This window comes from Desmodus rotundus, chromosome 2 (genome assembly GCF_022682495.2).
Source record: "Desmodus rotundus isolate HL8 chromosome 2, HLdesRot8A.1, whole genome shotgun sequence".
Classification (NCBI taxonomy): Eukaryota; Metazoa; Chordata; class Mammalia; order Chiroptera; family Phyllostomidae; genus Desmodus; species Desmodus rotundus.
The window spans coordinates 89,774,606-89,792,094 of record NC_071388.1 but is presented as its reverse complement, the minus strand read 5'-3'; the positions used below and the strand labels follow the sequence as shown (position 1 = coordinate 89,792,094).

At 39.9% G+C, this 17,489-nt stretch overlaps 1 protein-coding gene across 9 annotated transcripts in view; it reads right to left on the bottom strand.

The window, feature by feature from the left end:
* PHLDB2 (pleckstrin homology like domain family B member 2) overlaps nt 1-17,489 on the bottom strand; it is a 227,376-nt gene that overhangs the window by 116,231 nt on the left and 93,656 nt on the right. For all 9 annotated transcript variants that reach the window (XM_045185828.2, XM_045185829.2, XM_045185830.2 and 6 more), the window contains exon 3: nt 2,901-3,015. In XM_045185828.2, coding sequence (XP_045041763.2) covers nt 2,901-2,967 — 67 coding nt within the window. In that variant the 5' untranslated portion in view covers nt 2,968-3,015. The remainder of the gene's footprint in view (nt 1-2,900; nt 3,016-17,489) is intronic.

Sequence of the window (17,489 nt, the reverse complement as noted above, 5' to 3'; positions counted from 1 at the left end):
GAAAGCAACAGTATCCCTAATGAATAATTCACGGGTATTTTGTCCTCAAAAGAAAGTTTTATCTCCCATGGGCTATTTGTATTTCATGTTAAACTCTCAGTGACTTTGTAAGTAGTTGAATACTTTGATCCTGTTGAAAATATCAGTCCCTTTTCTTTTGGTCCAACTGCAACAATCGTCTCAGTATAACAAAGGAGCGTTGAGGGGTGCAATTGGCAGAAGGTGGTGATAACATACTGTGCACCTTTACAGGGACGTCTCCTGGGCACTGCCAGTCATGCATGTCCACATCTTTACCGCCTTTCCCCATTGCCACCTCTTAACCCTCCTTCTTTTTAGTTATATTCTCTAACTAAATAAAGGTCACCCTCTTATATTAGGTCATCCAATCCCCCAATTTGGAAAGTGTCCTCAATCTCTTATTTTTTTCTCAACCTCTATTACTAATTCATCACTAAGTCATATCATCTTTTACCTCTTAAATACCTGTCAATAGTACTCTTCCCTCCATTACCTTTGCCTTCCTTTATCACCTGATAGTATTCTTAACCCCCACTCCTAGTGAGGGCCAGGAACAAGCTCAGGTGTCGGGGGAGAGGAAGTTTCACTGGGCCTGACACTGGAGGGCCCCTGGGTGTGTGGTAGGCAAGGCTCACCCAAGGCAGTGGAAGATGGAAGGGCCTAAAGGGAAAGCTAAGATTCACACTTTCAAGAAAGAGAGTCAGTAAGCATCAAATCCAAGACCCTGTGTGTTTGGCTCAGAGAGGGGATGGGGCATGGGGTGGCAGCTGAGTGATTACTCAGCACTTGAAGCTTGTACTTAGGGTAGCGACGTGATGGCTGGTGGGGACAGCAGTAGGCAGATGCTGGAATTATGAAATGTCTAAATGAAGTCTGTCTCAATAGCACTAATTAAAATTTGTAATAATTATAATTGTTTTTTCCATCATTTCCCCACTAAATTCTCAGCTTTGTGAGGTCAGGGACCATCACACCCGTAGGGCCTCCCATAGTACTTCATACACGACAGACACTATCAAATATTTGTTGAATATGTGAGTTGGTCCCAAATACTAAAAATCTAATCTCATTACTTCAATCTTAAGAATTCTTCAGCAACTCCTCTATGACTTTTAGGATGAAATAAACCTGGAATCCTCAGTTTAGCTTTAACAAATAAACAACATGTCATTTGGTTTCTCCGGGTTCTGTTTCCACACAGTGGCTTGCCAATCCCTCCCTCCTCTTCCTGCAAGTCAGGGAAGTGTCAGTCGTGATGCACTTCTTGTAGTTATTCCCAAGGATCATGTTCCTTCACCTCGTCCCTCATAACCAGCGGCAGTCAGTTCAGAGATCGTGCTCTCCAGAAAGCTTTCCCAGCTCCCTCCCCAGTCTGGGTTAGGTGCCAATGTACTTCACATTACTGGATTGCAATTTTTTTCATTTTATCTTTACCCTCTGCTAAAGAGATAAACTCCCTAAGGTTAGAGGGCTGTGACGGTTAATTTTGTGTCAACTTGGCGAGGCTGTGGTGTCCAGTTGTTTGGTTAAAAACCAGTCTAGATGTTGCTGTGAAGATATTTCTTAGAAGTGACTAATATCTAAATCCGTATATTTTGAGAAACACAAATGAGCTCTTATCATGTGAGTTGTTCTCATCCAACAGGTAGACCTTAATTAAGAACAAAGACTGAGGTTTCACAAACAAGGAATTCTCAAGACTGCCTGAGAACGTAGAAGTGCTGCCTGAATTTCCAGCCTGCAGGCCTACCCTACAAATTTCAGACTTCCCAGCTCCCACAACCCACAACCGCATGAGACAATGTTTCAATGCCTTAGAATAGATCTCCACCTCTCTTCTCCCTCTCCCTCTCCCCAGACCCCTCTCCTTTTCTTCCTCTTTCTCCAGGGTGGGGCAAAAGTAGGTTTTTAGTTGTGAGTACAGGAACAGAGTTTATTCTTGTACTGTTATTTATTAACTATTGTATTATTTTCCACATAATAACAAGTGTAAACCCACTTTTGCCCATCCTCTGTGTGTGTGTTATATATCCCGTATGTGTATGTGTATATATGTTTACACACACATATATGTATACATGTATATTCTATTGATTCTTATTCTCTGGACAACCCTTACTAATGCTAACACAGGAGATTTCTATGTTAACTTCTGTGTCTAGAACTTAACACAACAATTAAATGAAAAATTTAATCTAGCTTGAAATCACTCTTAATAAAGAGGACTTTGCAGCGCAGAGAAAACAAGCTGGTTTCAGGGAAATACTAATGAGGTTACCTGACACCAGGTTCCCAGCATATCCTCAAGCACCTCCTCCCCGATTCCCAGTTACTTGACATTTTAAAGCATAATAAAAAATAATGAGGAAAATATACATTTTATGAGTTCATTTATTCAGTTTTGAATGCCAGGAACATATTAAAGACTCAACCAGCAGCAGCACAAGCCCTGTGAATTGGGAGTGGTTGGGTCGCAGCCTTGTCCCTCTTGGAAGGTGACAGCAGGGTCAGCCCCACCTCTAGAGACCCTGAAAACACGATGCCTTTATCCATGTGTGCCATCCACCCCTTTTTGTGTGAGCTTTGATTCTGAATGACCGAGGGGTTACAGGCAGAAACCTCGCCAGGCCAGCTGCTTTGCCCTGCCAGCCGTTCAGCATCTGGTCCAAGTTTAACGTGTCTTCCTGGCGGTAATTAAGCCCATGATCAAAGCTCTAGACAAGGGTTGCCAGCCTCAGACTATCTTCCTGCTGCTTGCTGAATTCCTGGGTTCACGCTAAGCAATGCTCAGTCATTCCGTATGTATGGTGGAGAGAAGATACTCATAAATATTTACTGAAAATCTCTGAGAATGAGGTGCATACCCAGAGAGTTCTCACCTAAGTGCTGCACATCACTAGCTGCATTCTCCTGGGGCTCCTCTTTCTGGGCGTTACCCTCCTCCATCAGGATCTTCTGTGGAATCTCAGAGGAGAAACTGGGATTGATGCCAGCCTGTACACAGCAAGGACAGAGAAGTACCGTGATTGGGAAGGTGACCTCTGACAACTGACAGTTAACCAAGTTAACTTCGTGGGAACACGGATTGCTTTGAATTTGTACAGCAGACATCCTGTATCATCCAGTAATCCCACTGCTGACTAGCCTTTAGAATGACAAAACTCAATCACCACCCATCAGTATCAATGGAAGCACACTTTTGGATAGAATAATTACAGATCGAAAAGCATGCCAGCAAACAAGCAATGGGCAATAAATACTTAAACAGTAAGAAGAATCAGCTTCTCAGCATAGTTGCTTCTGCTTGGAGTTTGTTTTTGTTTATTTTCTATTTTTTTATCCCATGCTTACTATTTGCCAGCTATCCCGTTAGATACTTTGTCTTTATTATTTATTTTAATATTTACATAATCTCATATTATAGGAAAGGAAACCAGTGTCTGTGTTTTTAAAAGCTCTCCAAGGAGCTCTTGAATTTGTCAGGCCTCTCACAGCTCTCACAGGTCCAGTTTTGTTTTCTGCAGACTCAGGGATGTTCTAGGAGACAGTGTGGTGTCGCTACCATGGAAGGGCTCCCATTTGCTATGTTCCTACTATCATTGCTGTTTCACAGATAAGAAACCTGTGGCCCAGGAATAATAAAAGAGTATCACAAGTCACATAACCAGTATGCACACTACCTTATAAAGTGGCAATTCCTGTTCCTTATTCAGTTTTTAAATTGTTTTTGATGTATTAAGCAGGGTGGATTTTAATGGTGGCAAAACTAGAGGCACAGAGAGCAATTAGAGACTTCTACGATATTTCAGGGGAGAGATGCTAAGAAATTAATCTAAAACATTTGTTTAAGATAGCAAGAGTCAGGCTGTGGTACACAAGGGAGGTTGAAGTTATCAGGCCAATATGATTCATTGGTACTGGGAGGTGGGTACAGGGGAGAGTCTGGTGCAGATTTGGGTGGTGGTAGTTGTTGATGCTATTATCTAAGAATGGAAATACAGGTTCATAGTCTGAAGGAAGATAGAGAGGAAAGTGGTAAATATCTAGGAGAAAGGTGGGCCGAATGATGGAGTAAGGTCCTGAGAGAAGAAAGAGAGGATAGGGTCAAGAACGTAGTTGGAGGGTCAGCCCTCTCTAGATGAAGTGCTGTCACTCCGAGAGAACAGATGGAGCAAAGGAGATGAGAAAAGATGTCATGTCCATCCGTAGCTGTGTGTTAGGAAAGGTTGAGAGCACAGGAATTTCATACCGAGGGTCTCACTTTTGTCAGCAATATACAAGGCAACTCTTCCATTGAAAGTACCAACTTGAATACTATTTTAGAAGAAAATGCTGAGATATAGATTTCTATTGTTATATTAAATAGGGACTTGAAAAACTTGTGTGCAAATAATACTATCAAGAAAATGAAAAGACAACCCACAGAATGTGAGAACAATTGCAGGTCACATATCTGATAAGGAATTTGTATCTAAATCATAAAAAGAACTCTTAAAACTGACAATGGGGCTTCTCTGGAGTGGTGGTGCAACTGTTTTCTCTAGATATACAACATATTTTGAAAAGAAGAACATCAAGAGCTAAATGTTCTATATAAACCTGTGGTTGCTGCTCAGCAAATAATGACAAAGTTAGTGGTTTGTGGATGAGGTGAACGTTCTTCAGGCAAAAGTCATGTACTGAAGGAGAGAAGTAAGCTGTGTCGGTCGGTGACTTGGGTGAAGGCTGAGAGAGTTGAAACCGATTTGCAGATGACACAAATTCTAAGGACCCAAGATGGTGGAGTAGGTAGAAGTTGCACTCATCTGCTCCCATGAAGACATTAAAATTACAACGAAATTATAGAACAATCAACCTGAATAACTGCCTGAAGACTAGCTGAACAGAAGTCCTAAAACTGAGCATGTACAGAAGAAGCAACATGGAGACTACTAGGAGGGGCAGAGACGCGAAACTGGCTGGCTCCACACCCATAAACCACGGTGGAGAGCCTGGGGGGTTATCTCAGCTGCAGAGGATCAACGGGTCATAACCCCAAGCTGGGTTCCCCAGCCCAGAGCACCAGTGTTGGAAAGAAGAGCCCATATAACATCTGGCTGTGAGTGAGACAGAAGGCTAGTAGAAACCCAGGTATCTCCTCACAAGGACTGTGCACACAATTTCACTCACACACACTCACTCTGGGTGACAGAAGAGTAGCTCAGAAGTTTCTAGAGTCATACAGGGAGAGATTGAGTTGTGTGGCTTTAGAGAGAGCTGGAGAGACAGCCACCAATGTCTCTGTGTTGAGTCCCTCTCCTGTACCACCCACTAATGTCATTGCTAGGTCAACTACTCCCCCAAAACGGCATTAGTCTGGGAACCTGCAATACATCTACCCTGTAGCCTCCTTGAGGCCCTGCCACACCCAGGTTGCTCACAGCTCTGGGCTTTGCTGGCAGTGGCAACCCAAGCCCTCATTGCAATCTTTCTTTAAAAACCCTTGAAGAATTCCAGGCAAGCTTGGGAGTGCTAGAGATACACAGGGAAAAACTGAGTTGTGTGGCTTTAGGGAAAGGCCACACAACTCCCAACAGGCACCACTGAGCCAGTGTGGGCCCTTCCTCCCACACATATTAACCTTGGGAACTACACTAGCTTCCTGAGTACCTGCTCTACCCAGCTCTCCCACAGCTGCAGGCTTTGCTGGCAGCAACAGGCCCACATCAGCATTGCAGCCTTTCTTTAAAAACTCTTAGAGAATTCCAGGTGAGCTCAGGGTAGTGCTGGAGACACACAGGGAGAGGCTGAGTTCTGTGGCTATAAAGCAAGGGTCATCTTCTGGCATGCCCTACGGGTACCACCATTCCTGTGCAGAGCCCTCCCTCCACATGGCCAAGACTTAATCTGCTCTAGTCTGATGAACTCTATTGGCTCTAACCTGATGACTCCTAGACACCCTGTCCCAACACAAAGGTCCAAAGACCACAGGTGGGATGCAGGTGACTTTGGTGTACCCTGAGACATTTTGCTCAAGCACTAGCACCAAGCTTGAATCTGTACTAACCTGGTGAACATCACTTGCCACGTGGCTCTCAAAGAACCCAACTCATGACACTTGTGTAGCACCTGAGGTTCATTCAGTAGCTGCACCTAACAGGCAGTACAAGATGGCAGTGGCTCTCATGGTGCCTTGGGCCTTTTGCTGACCTGCCTCAGGACAGTACTGATGGCAGCCGGCCTTGGAATGAAGTTTGACTGCTCTCACACACATCCATGCCCAGCACAGGCAGCTATCAAATGAGGACCACGTTGTGTCTCCTAACAGGTAGCTCAGGACCAGTCATAGGCAGTGTCTGATATTATCTGTATCAGAGTCTCTCCCCAGAGGCCCCAGAACCAATACATCTGGTGGCTGACTTCAGACCACATCACAGCATGACCCCATTACTTCCACAAGCAGCACACCCAAAGGCAGCTCTTGGCAGGCACCAGTCCTTGTTGGGACTAAATCCACTTTGAGGAGTCATCCCTGACATGTACACTGTGGCGTGGACAATTCTTACAGCCAGGCAACCTGAGGGTCAATTCCATCCACAGACATACCAACAGCAATTAAGACTCACTTTCAACAGAAGGGCTCACATGATCTTTGGAAGGGACACTCCTGGAGCACCCAACTCAAGTAAAAAGGGAGATTGAGCCACTGGGCCCCACATGACATGCATTATATATGTATTATAAGGCCATCCTACCAAGACTGAGAGACATAGCAGATCTTGAAATACACAGGAAAAAAACATAGAGAGACAGAAGAAAATGGGGAGACAAAGAAACATGCCCCCAATGAAAGAATGGGAGAAATTTTCAGGAAAAAAATGAAAGGAGGTAAGCAATTAGTCAGATATAGAGTTCAAAACAATGGTTATAAGGATGCTCAAGAAACTTAGTGAGGACTTCAACAGCATAAAAATGGATATAGAAACCATAAATAAGAATGAGTCAGAAATGCTAAATACAATAATGAAATGAAGAATACGCAGGAAGGAATCAACAGAATATTAAATGAAGCATAGGATCAAATTACCAATTTGGAAGACAAGATAGCAGAAAATACCCAATCAGAGCTGCAAAAAGGAAAAACGGAGGGTAGTTTAAGGTACCTCTGGGACAACATCAAGTGTAACAACATCACATCATAGGGGTACCAGAGGAGAAGAGAGAGAGTAAGGTCTTGGGGACCTATTTAAAGAAATAATGACTGAAAACTCTCCTAAGCTGGTGAAGGAAAAAGATACACAAGTCCAGGAAGCACAGAGAGGCCCAAACAAGATGTATGGAAAGAGGCCGAAGACACATCATAATTAAAATGCCAAAGTTTAAAGATAAAGAGAGGATCTTAAAAGCAGCAAGAAAAAAGCAGGGAGTTTCCAACAAAGGAGTTCCCATAAGACTGCCAGCTGATTTCTCAAAAGAAACTTTGCTGGCTAGAAGGGACTGTCAAGAAGTATTCAAGGTGATAAAAAGCAAGGACCTACAACTATGATTACTCTATCCAGCAAAGCTATCATTTAGAAAGGAAGGGCAGATAAAGTACTTCCCAGAGAAGGTAAAGCTAAAAGAGTTCATCATCACAAAGCCATTATTATATGAAATGTCGAAGGGACTTATTTAAGAAAAAAAAACCAAAACTATTAAAGAATATTAAAATGGCAATAAATTCACAGCTATCAACAATTGAATCAAGATACAAACTAAGCAAACAAGCAGAACAGAAACAGAATCATAGGTATGGGGATCATTTGGAAGGTTATCAGTTGAAAGGGGAAGGGGAAGAATGGGGGATAAGATGCAGGGATTAAGAAGTACAAATTGGTAGGTACAGAATAGACAGGGGGTGTTAAGAACAGTATAGGAAATGGAGTAGCCAAAGAACTTACATGCATGACCCATGGGCATGCACTAAGGTAGGAGATTGCTGAAGGGAATTGGGGGGGGGGCTGGGATGAAGAGGGTAAAAGGGAGAAAAACTGAGACAACTGTAATAGCGAAATCAATAAAATATATTTTTAAAAATCTGAAAAACACACAAACACATGGAGGCTAAATGACATGTTATGAAACAATTAATTTGTTAACAATGAGACCAAGGGGAAAAAAATCAAAAGATACCTTGAGACAAAGGAAAATGAAAACACAACAAACCCCAAATCTATGAGACACAGCAAAAGCAGTCCTAGAAGGGAAACTTATAGTGATACAGCCCTACTTCAAATAGCAAGGAAAATCTCAAATAAACAATCTTATCTTACACCTAAAGAAACTAGAAAAAACACCAAACCCAAAGTGAGTAGAAGGAAGGAAATAATAAAGGTCAGAGAGGAAATAAATAAAATAGTCTAAAAACTACAAAAGGTAAATAAAACCAAGAGCTAGTTCTTTTGAAAAGATAAACAAGAAATAGACTGATAAACTTTTTAACCAGACTGATCAAGAGAAAAAGAGGGCCTGAATAAATAAAATCAGAAATGAATGAGAGAAGTAACAACCGACACCACAGAAATACAAAAGATTATAATAAAATGCTACAATTATATGTCAACAAATTGAACAATCTAAGAGAGACAGATAATTTCCTATAGATATACAATCTTCCAAGACTGAATAAAAAATAAACAGATAATCTGAACAGATCAATTATAACCACCAAAATCAAAGCAGTAATAAAAAAAATTACAACAATAAAAGTCATGGACTGGATGGCTTCATAGGTAAATTTTACCAAGTATTCAAAGAATTAACACCTATTCTTTTCACACTATTCCAAAAAATTCAAGAGGAGGGAAGACTCCCAATCTCATTTTACAAGGCCAACCTTATCCTGATTCTAATACCAGGTAAAGACACTACAAAGAAAGACCAATATTCAAGATGAACATAGACATAAATATTCTCAACAAAATATTAGTAAACAGAATTCAGCAATACATTAAAAAGATCATACCCCATGATCAAGTGGAATTTTTTCCTGGGATACAAGTTTAGTTCAATATCTGCAAATCAATTAACATGATATACCACATAAAAATGAAGAATAAAAAATCATATGATTACATCAATAGATGCACAAAAAGCAGTTGACAATATCTAGAACTCATTTATGATTTTAAAAAAAGAAAACAACCTCTCAGCAAAGTGGGAAAATATGGAACATATCTCAAAATAATAGAGGCCATTTGACAAACTCACAGGTAACAACTAAAAGTGTCTCCCTTAAAATTAGAAACAAGATAGGGGTGTGCAGTTTCACCATTCTAATTCAGTATAGAATTGGAAGTCTTAGCCATAGCAATCAGACAAGAAACAGAAATAAAAGCCATTCATATTGGAAAGGAAGAAGTAAATCTGTCATTTTTTTGCAGATGACATGATGCTATATATACAGAACCCTAAAGATTCCACCAAAAAACGCTACTAGAACTGATAAATTAATTTAGTAAAATAGCAAAATACAAAATAAGTATTCAAAAGTGGGTTGTATTTTATACACTAATAATGAACTATCAGAAAGGGAAACAAAGCAAACAATCCTATTTACAGTTGCATTAAAAAAAAAAAACCCTAGGAATAAATTTAACCAAAGAGGTAAAAGTCTTATACTCAATAATTTATGAGACACTGAAAGAAAGTAAAAATAAGTGGAAGCATAAACCGTGCTCATGAATTGGAAGAATTAACATTGTTAAAATGTGCATATTACCCAAAGCAATGTATAAATTCAACATTATTCCTATTAAAATATCAACAGCATTTTTCACAGAAGTTGAACAAAGAATCCAAGAAATTTATAAGGAACTACAAAAGGACCTGAAAAGCCAAAGCAGTCTTGAGAAAGAAGAACAAAGTTGGAGGTATCACACTACCTGGTATCAAACTATACTACAAGGCTGTAGAAATCAAAACATGTTGGTACTGGCATAAAAACAGACACATAGATCAATGGAACAGAATAGAGAGCCCAGAAATAAACCCACACCTATATAGTCAATTAATATTTGACAAAGAACATACAATAGAGTAAAGACAGTCTATTCAATAAGTGATGTTGGGAAAATTTGACAAATACATGCAAAAGAAATAAAACTATACCACCTTCCTTCACCTTATACAAGAATAAACACAAAATAGATGAAAGACTTAAATGTAAGACTTGAAACCAAAAAGACTCCTAGACGAAAACGTAGGCAATAAACTCTCTGACATTTTTTCTCTTAGCAATATGTTTTTTGATGTATCTTCTTGGGCAAGTGAAACAAACAAACAAACACAGACAAAAGATAGAACTACATCAAACTAAAAAGTTTTTGCACAACAAGGGAAACCATCAAGAAACTGAAAAGATAACCTACTAAAAGGAAGATGAAGATATTCACCACTGATACATCAAATTAGTAAGGGGTTAATATCTCAAATTTATGAAGAACACATACAACTCTACACCAAAATAACAAACAATCCAATTAAAAAATGGGCAGAGGACCTAAACAGATACTTGTCCAAAGAGGACATACTGATTTCCAGTAGATATATGAAAAGATGCTCAGTCACTAATCATCAGAGAAATGCAAATTAAAACCACAATGAGATATCACCTTACAACTGTCAAAATGTCTATCATCAATAAATCAATACACAACAAGTGTTATAAAGGATGTGGAGAAAAGGGAAACCTCATACACTGTTGGTAGGAATGCAGATTGGTGGAGTCACTATAGAAAACAGTATCGAAGTTCCTCAGAAAAATTAAAAATGGAACCACTTTATGACTAAGTGATTCCACTTCTGGTTATATATTTTTAAAAATCCAGGCTTCCGGCCAAGATGGAGGCGTAGGTAGACACACTGTGACTCTTCGCACAACCAAAAGAAGGACAACAACAATTTAAAAACAAAAAACAACCAGAACTGACAGAAAATTGAACTGTATGGAAGTCCAACAACCAAGGAGATAAAGAAGAAACATTCATCCAGACCAGTAGGAGGGACGGAGATGGGCAGCCGGGTCAGAGAGGACTCGCGGCAAGGTGGCAGCTGGCAGACCCAGTGAGGTGACAGATTGTGGAATGGGGCAGGCCAGGCTGCAGCTAGCAGACCCCACAAGGTGGTGGCTGGTAGACCCTGTGACCCCACATTCGCACAGGAGGAATGGTGGGGGAGCGAAGCAGACCATGCAACCCAGGGCTCCAGTGCAGGGAAATAAAGCCTCAAACCTCTGATTGAAAACATGCATGGGGGTTGAGGTGGCAGCAGGAGAAACTCCCAGCCTCCCTGGAGAGCTCGTTGGAGAGACCCACAGGGGCCTAGAGTGTGCACAAACCCACCCACTCAGGAATCAGTACCAGAGGGGCCCAATTTGATTGTGGGTAGTAGAGGGAGTAACTGAAAACCGGCAGAGAGTGGAGCATGTGCCATTGCTCCCTCTTGGCCCCTCCCCCATGTATAGCGTCACAGCGCAGTGACCAGTGTGACCCTACCCTGGTGAACGCCTAAGGCTCCACCCCTTTACCTATGTAACAGGCATGCCAAGACAAAAAAAAAAATGGCCCAAATGAAAGAACAGATCAAAGCCCCAGAAAAAATACAACTAAGCAGTGAACAGATAGCCAACCTATCAAATGCACAGTTCAAAACACTGGTAATCAGGATGCTCACAGAATTGGTTGAATTTGGTCACAATTAGACGAAAAAATGAAGGCTATGCTAAGAGAAACAAAGGAAAATGTACAGGGAACCAATAGTGATGCGAAGGAAACTGGGACTCAAATCAATGGTGTGGACCAGAAGGAAGAAAGAAACATCTAACCAGAAAAGAATGAAAAAACAAGAACTCAAAAAAATGAGGAGAGGCTTAGGAACCTCCAGGACATCTTAAAACATTCCAACATCCAAATTACAGGGGTACCAGAAGGAGAAGAGGAAGAACAAAAAATTGAAAACTTATTTGAACAACTAATGAAGGAGAACTTCCCTAATCTGGCAAAGGAAATAGACTTCTAGGAAGTCCAGGAAGCTCAGAGAGTCCCAACGAAGCTGGACCCAAGGAGGAACACACCAAGGCACATCATAATTACATTACCTAAGATTAAAGACAAGGAGAGAATCTTAGAAGCAGCAAGAGAAAAGGACAGTTACTTACAAAGGAGTTCCCATAAGACTGTCAGCTGATTTGTCAAAAGAGACCTTACAGGCAAGAAGGGGCTGGAAAGGAGATTCCATCATGAAAGGCAAGAACCTACATCCAAGATTGCTCTATTCAGCAAAACTTTCATTTAGAATTGAAGGGAAGATAAAGTGCTTCTCAGATAAGGTCAAGTTCAAGGAGTTCATCATCACCAAGCCCTTATTATATGAAATGTTAAAGGGATTTATCTAAGAAAAGAAGATAAAAATATGAACAGTAAAAATGACAGCAAACTCACAGTTATTAACAACTACACCTAAAACAAAAACAAAAGCAAACTAAGCAAACAACTAGAACAGGAACAGAACCACAGAAATGGAGATCACATGGAAGGGTTATCAATAGGGGAGTGGGAGTGGGAGAGAGGGGGGAAAGGTACAGAGAATAAGTAGAGTAAATGGTAGGTAGAAAATAGACAGGGGGAGGGTAAGAATAGTGTAGGAAATGTAGAAGCCAAAGAACTTATATGTATGACCCATGGACATGAACTATAAGGGGGGAATGTGGGCAGGAGGGGGTGTGCAGGATGGAGTGGAGTGAAAGAGGGGAGATGGGACAACTATAATAGCATAATCAATAAATATATTTTTAAAAAATCCAAACATTAATTTGAAAGGATATATGAATCCCTATGTTCATTGCAACATTATTTTCCATAGCTAAGATACAGCAGCCTCCAAAGTGCACAACAATAGATGAATCGAAAAAGAGGCGGTGGTACATACATACAGTAGAATATTACTGGACTACAGAAATCTTACCATTTGCGACAGCATGGATGAGACTACAGAGTATGCCAAGTGAAGTAGATCAGACAGAGAAAACATAGCACATGATTTTACTTATATGTGAAATCCTAAGAACTAAGTAAATTAATAAACAAAAGAGAAACAAACTCATAGATAAAGAGATCAGACTGATGGTTTCCAGAGGAGGGGGCGGAGATTGGAGGCCTGGGTGATAAAGGTGAGGGGATTAGCAAGTACCAATTGGCAGTTACGAAGTAGTCATGAGGACGCAGAAGCACAGCATGGGGAATATAGTCAATAATACTGTAATAAATATGTAAGGTGCCAGGCAGGCACCTTAAATATCAGGGGAATCAGTTTGTAAAGTACATGATTGGCCACTATGTTGTACTCCTGAAATACTGTGATTGAAAAATAAAATAAAGTAAAATAAAATAAAATACAACTTCTGAACATCAAAAAAATGCAGTGGTTACAGATTCTACATAGACATTTCTCCAAACTGAACGTGGTCACAGGAGCTGAATAAAGAAGCTTCAAAGAAGCTTCAAAGAAGCTTCACAAGCATTTCTTCAAAGAAGATACACAAATGGCCAATAGCCATTAGGGAAAATGCCATTAGCCATGACAGAAAAGCACATCAGTATCACAACGTGATACTACTTTATACCCTCTAGGATGGTTATAACAAAAAAGATAGGTAATAATGACGAGGATCCTTGTATGGTGCTTGTGGAAATACAAAAAGACACTTTGGGAGGCAATGCGGATGTTTCTCAAAAGGTTACGCGTAGAGCTTCCATGAAACACAAGGATCCCACTAGTAGGTGTATATCCCAAAGTAATGAAAACAAGTATTCACACATAACTTGAATACAAATATTCTTATTATCATTATTCATAATAGCCAAAAAGTGGAAACAGCTCAGATGTCCTTGAAAGGGAAAAAAGGATAAATAAAATGTGGTATACTCATACAATGAAATACTACTCGGCCTAAAAAAGAAAGGAAGTACTAACACATTCTCCAACATAGATGAGCCTTGGAAACATCGTGCTAGGGGAAAGAAGCCAGTCACAAGAGCTTATGTATTGCATCATTCCATCGATATGAAACGCCTAAAATAAGCAAGTACATGGAGACAGAAAGTAGATTGGTGGCCACTTAGAGCGGGTTATGGGGCAGTGGTGGAGGAGGGAGAGGGAGCGACTGCTTTTGCAGATGGGGTTTCTTTTTGGAATTGATAAAAATGTTCTAAAATAAGATTGTGAAGAACTCTATATTGACTATTGACCTCTGTGCTTTAAATGAATGAATTGTATGGTATTGAAATAATATCTCAGTAAGCTGTTTTCAAAAAAGAAGCTTGGTGACTGAGGTAAAGATTATTGACAGCGGCAAGAAGTAGAGAACACTGTTCAAGACCAGAAAATAACAATGGCAGCCATTGTCTTTGAGGGTTCACATGCCGAGCACTGCGCTAAATATTTTACCTACATTTTCTCCTGTAATCTTCAAACCACAAACTCACATGTACTAGGTACTTTTTCTCTGACAATCTTCACCAAAAAAACCATATATATTAGGTACTTTTTCCTTATTTCACAACCAACTAAAGCACACAGTATATAAAGAACTTGTTCAAGTTCAATAGCAAGAAAGAGACAGACTTAAATACATAGATTTAGGTCTGTGTCAGTCTGGAGCCTGTTTCTTAATACCTGCACTGTACTGTCTACCGTGAGTTTTGCTTTTCTGTTTAGCTCCAGCTTTCTAGGTTGGGCACAAATGCCAACTTTAGGCCAATCTCTTTTGCCAGCAGTACTGCAGTATCGTGTGTCTACTAGTCTGAGAGTGGTAAGTGGCATTTTCATCTCTGCAGTTCTAATAAGAGCTGTAGAATGAATGTATCAGTAATAAAGAATTGTCGAATAAATTCACAATAAATGAGCACTCTCTGTACCTCCGCCACAGGCAGGAGTCCTAGCAGCACGGCTGCTGTGCACAGAGGGACTTCCTGGAGGTCAGACACTGACTAACAGATAAAGCAGCCAACACCTCAGCCCCCAAACAATGCGTCTCTCTATACTCCTCTATTGGAAGACTTTATGGGGTGAGAACAAAAGAACAAAAGCTAATCTCAACTTTTAGGTAGAAAAACATGCTCATATCTACCCCTTTTCAAGATGTTTCTAATAACTACGGATATGCCTAAATTAGTCCCCGGCTTGTAGTAAGGATCAAGACATTTTATCTCTCTTTTCCATTCCTTTCAAAGTGGCACCCATCAAGAGCTTACTCTTTGCACTGAAACCTCTAGTATAGAGTTGGGTTACTGTAAAAGAAGGGACAAAATACAAATGTGACTCACTAAACGCATCTGCTGGGGACCGTTTCGGCTGAGACACTAAGTGCCTTTTGGGGAGACTATGTTTCCTACATACTAACGCCATGTTCTTTTGTTTTTTTAAAAAAATAAATTCAGACACATCAGAGGAAACATTATACTTCTTAATAATAACATATCTCAAATGTTTATGTGCCAGACATTGTACATTGCACTTATATTGTGCCAGACATTGTACTGAAGACTTTATAGAAACCTTAATGTTTAATCCTTACACAACCTGTTGTGGTGGCTTTTCTTATCTGACAGATGAGAAAATAGAAGGTAGAAGAGGAGGAATAACTTCACTGAGGTCACCCAGTCAGTAAGGAAAGGGACCAGCAATCTCCACGAGGTCTGGGTGGCTCTGGAGCCATGTCACTGATTCCGTGACCTTTCCAGTGTCACCAAACTCCTTTTGCAGATTGTTCTAAAAGGTGTACAGTTAAACCTCAGTTCTCAAATGTCTTGGTTCCCGAACAATTCAGCTCTCAACCACATTGTTCATGGAAAAAATGTCTCGGTTGTCTAACAGAACTGTGGGTCTGGATTCTCTGCACTACAACCCTTCCCTGCTGGTACCTGCATGGCCAGTCATGTGTCTCTTAGGCAACAAACAAAGGAGATTTGGTTTTTGAACAAAGTGCTTTTTGAACAGGTTTCCAGAATGAATTAAATTCAAGAACTGAGGTTTAACGCTATAGGGGAATGTGATTCTAACATGTAACTATATTATCAACAATCATCCAATATCACTGCAAAAATATTGTATTAAACATTAAAAAACAAAACTCAACACCCTATTAAGAAAATATACCATAAACAAGTGGGATTCATTTCTGAAATGCAAGGATAATTCAGTGTTAGAAAATCTATTAATATAAACACCATGTTTGTAGATATAAGAGAAATAATCACATGATTATCTCCTAGATGCAAAAAAAAAAATTCGTTTTGACAAAAGCATCCTAGTAAAAACACTCAAGAAAATAGGAATTGATGCATATTTCCTTGACAGAATACCTCAGTCCCAAAGCCAGCACTGTGCCTAGTGGAGAAATACTAGAGGCATTTCTACTAAGACTAGGAAAAAGACAAGAATGCTCACTATCTCTGCTACATTTGAACCTTGTTCTAGAGTTGTTGACGAGCACCATTTAAAAAGAAAAAAACAATAAGAAACCCTGGAATTGAAAAAAAAGTAAAGCTATTTTTAGATGACATAAAAATTTACCTAGATAACCTGAGAAAATCAACACTAACACAAACAATAAAATAAATATCCATTTTTAAGTGCTAAAGACAATGTTAATTTAAAAAATGATCTCAAATTTCAGGAAAGCTGCATGAATAACACAAAGAACATTTTTATGGAATCATTTGAGAGTAAGTTTTGAACATGGTGTCCAGCAGCCCTCAGTAGTTCAGTGTGTAACCGTTCAAACAATGACATGCTCTAGATAACCAAAACAGAAGGGCCAAAATCAGGAAATTATCATTGGTACTTACTAACATTGAACTCATTATCTCCATTAAAGTTTGTCCCAATAACATTTTTCATAGGATCGAAGCTAGGACCACGTGTTGCAGTTGGTGGCCACGTCTCGTGGCCTTTTTTCAGTCTGGAAGATCGCAGTATGGGTGGCATCTCAAACACTGATTTATCCTCACTCCCACCCCCACTGTACCAGGGGTAATAAAAAAGTCAGAGATTGACCTCAGCCAAACCCCATTCTGCCAGACATCTAAAATGAATAATTGCTTGAGTGTGTAGAGAGAAGCCTGGAAGTGATGTCATGCTTTTATCTTCTTTTATTTTTACCATGGAAGTTTTAAAGCAGCCTGTAAAAATAGAAATATGTTAATCCATTCACTCTTTACTAAATTCTTCCTAGATGGAATGTTCACAAGAAAAAATTGTCTTGTTTCCAAGATGGTTTTAAGACAATCTCTCTTAGGTTAGATTTCACAGGACATCCGTTAAATCAGAGTGTTATCAGGTCTGATTGTTTCTAAGTAGCTCTCAGTTAAGGAGCCTGTTCTCAGGTTAAAATTTAAGTGGTCACACAGAGAGCACAACTATTCCTATTGTGTTGGAAATAAGTTCTCAGG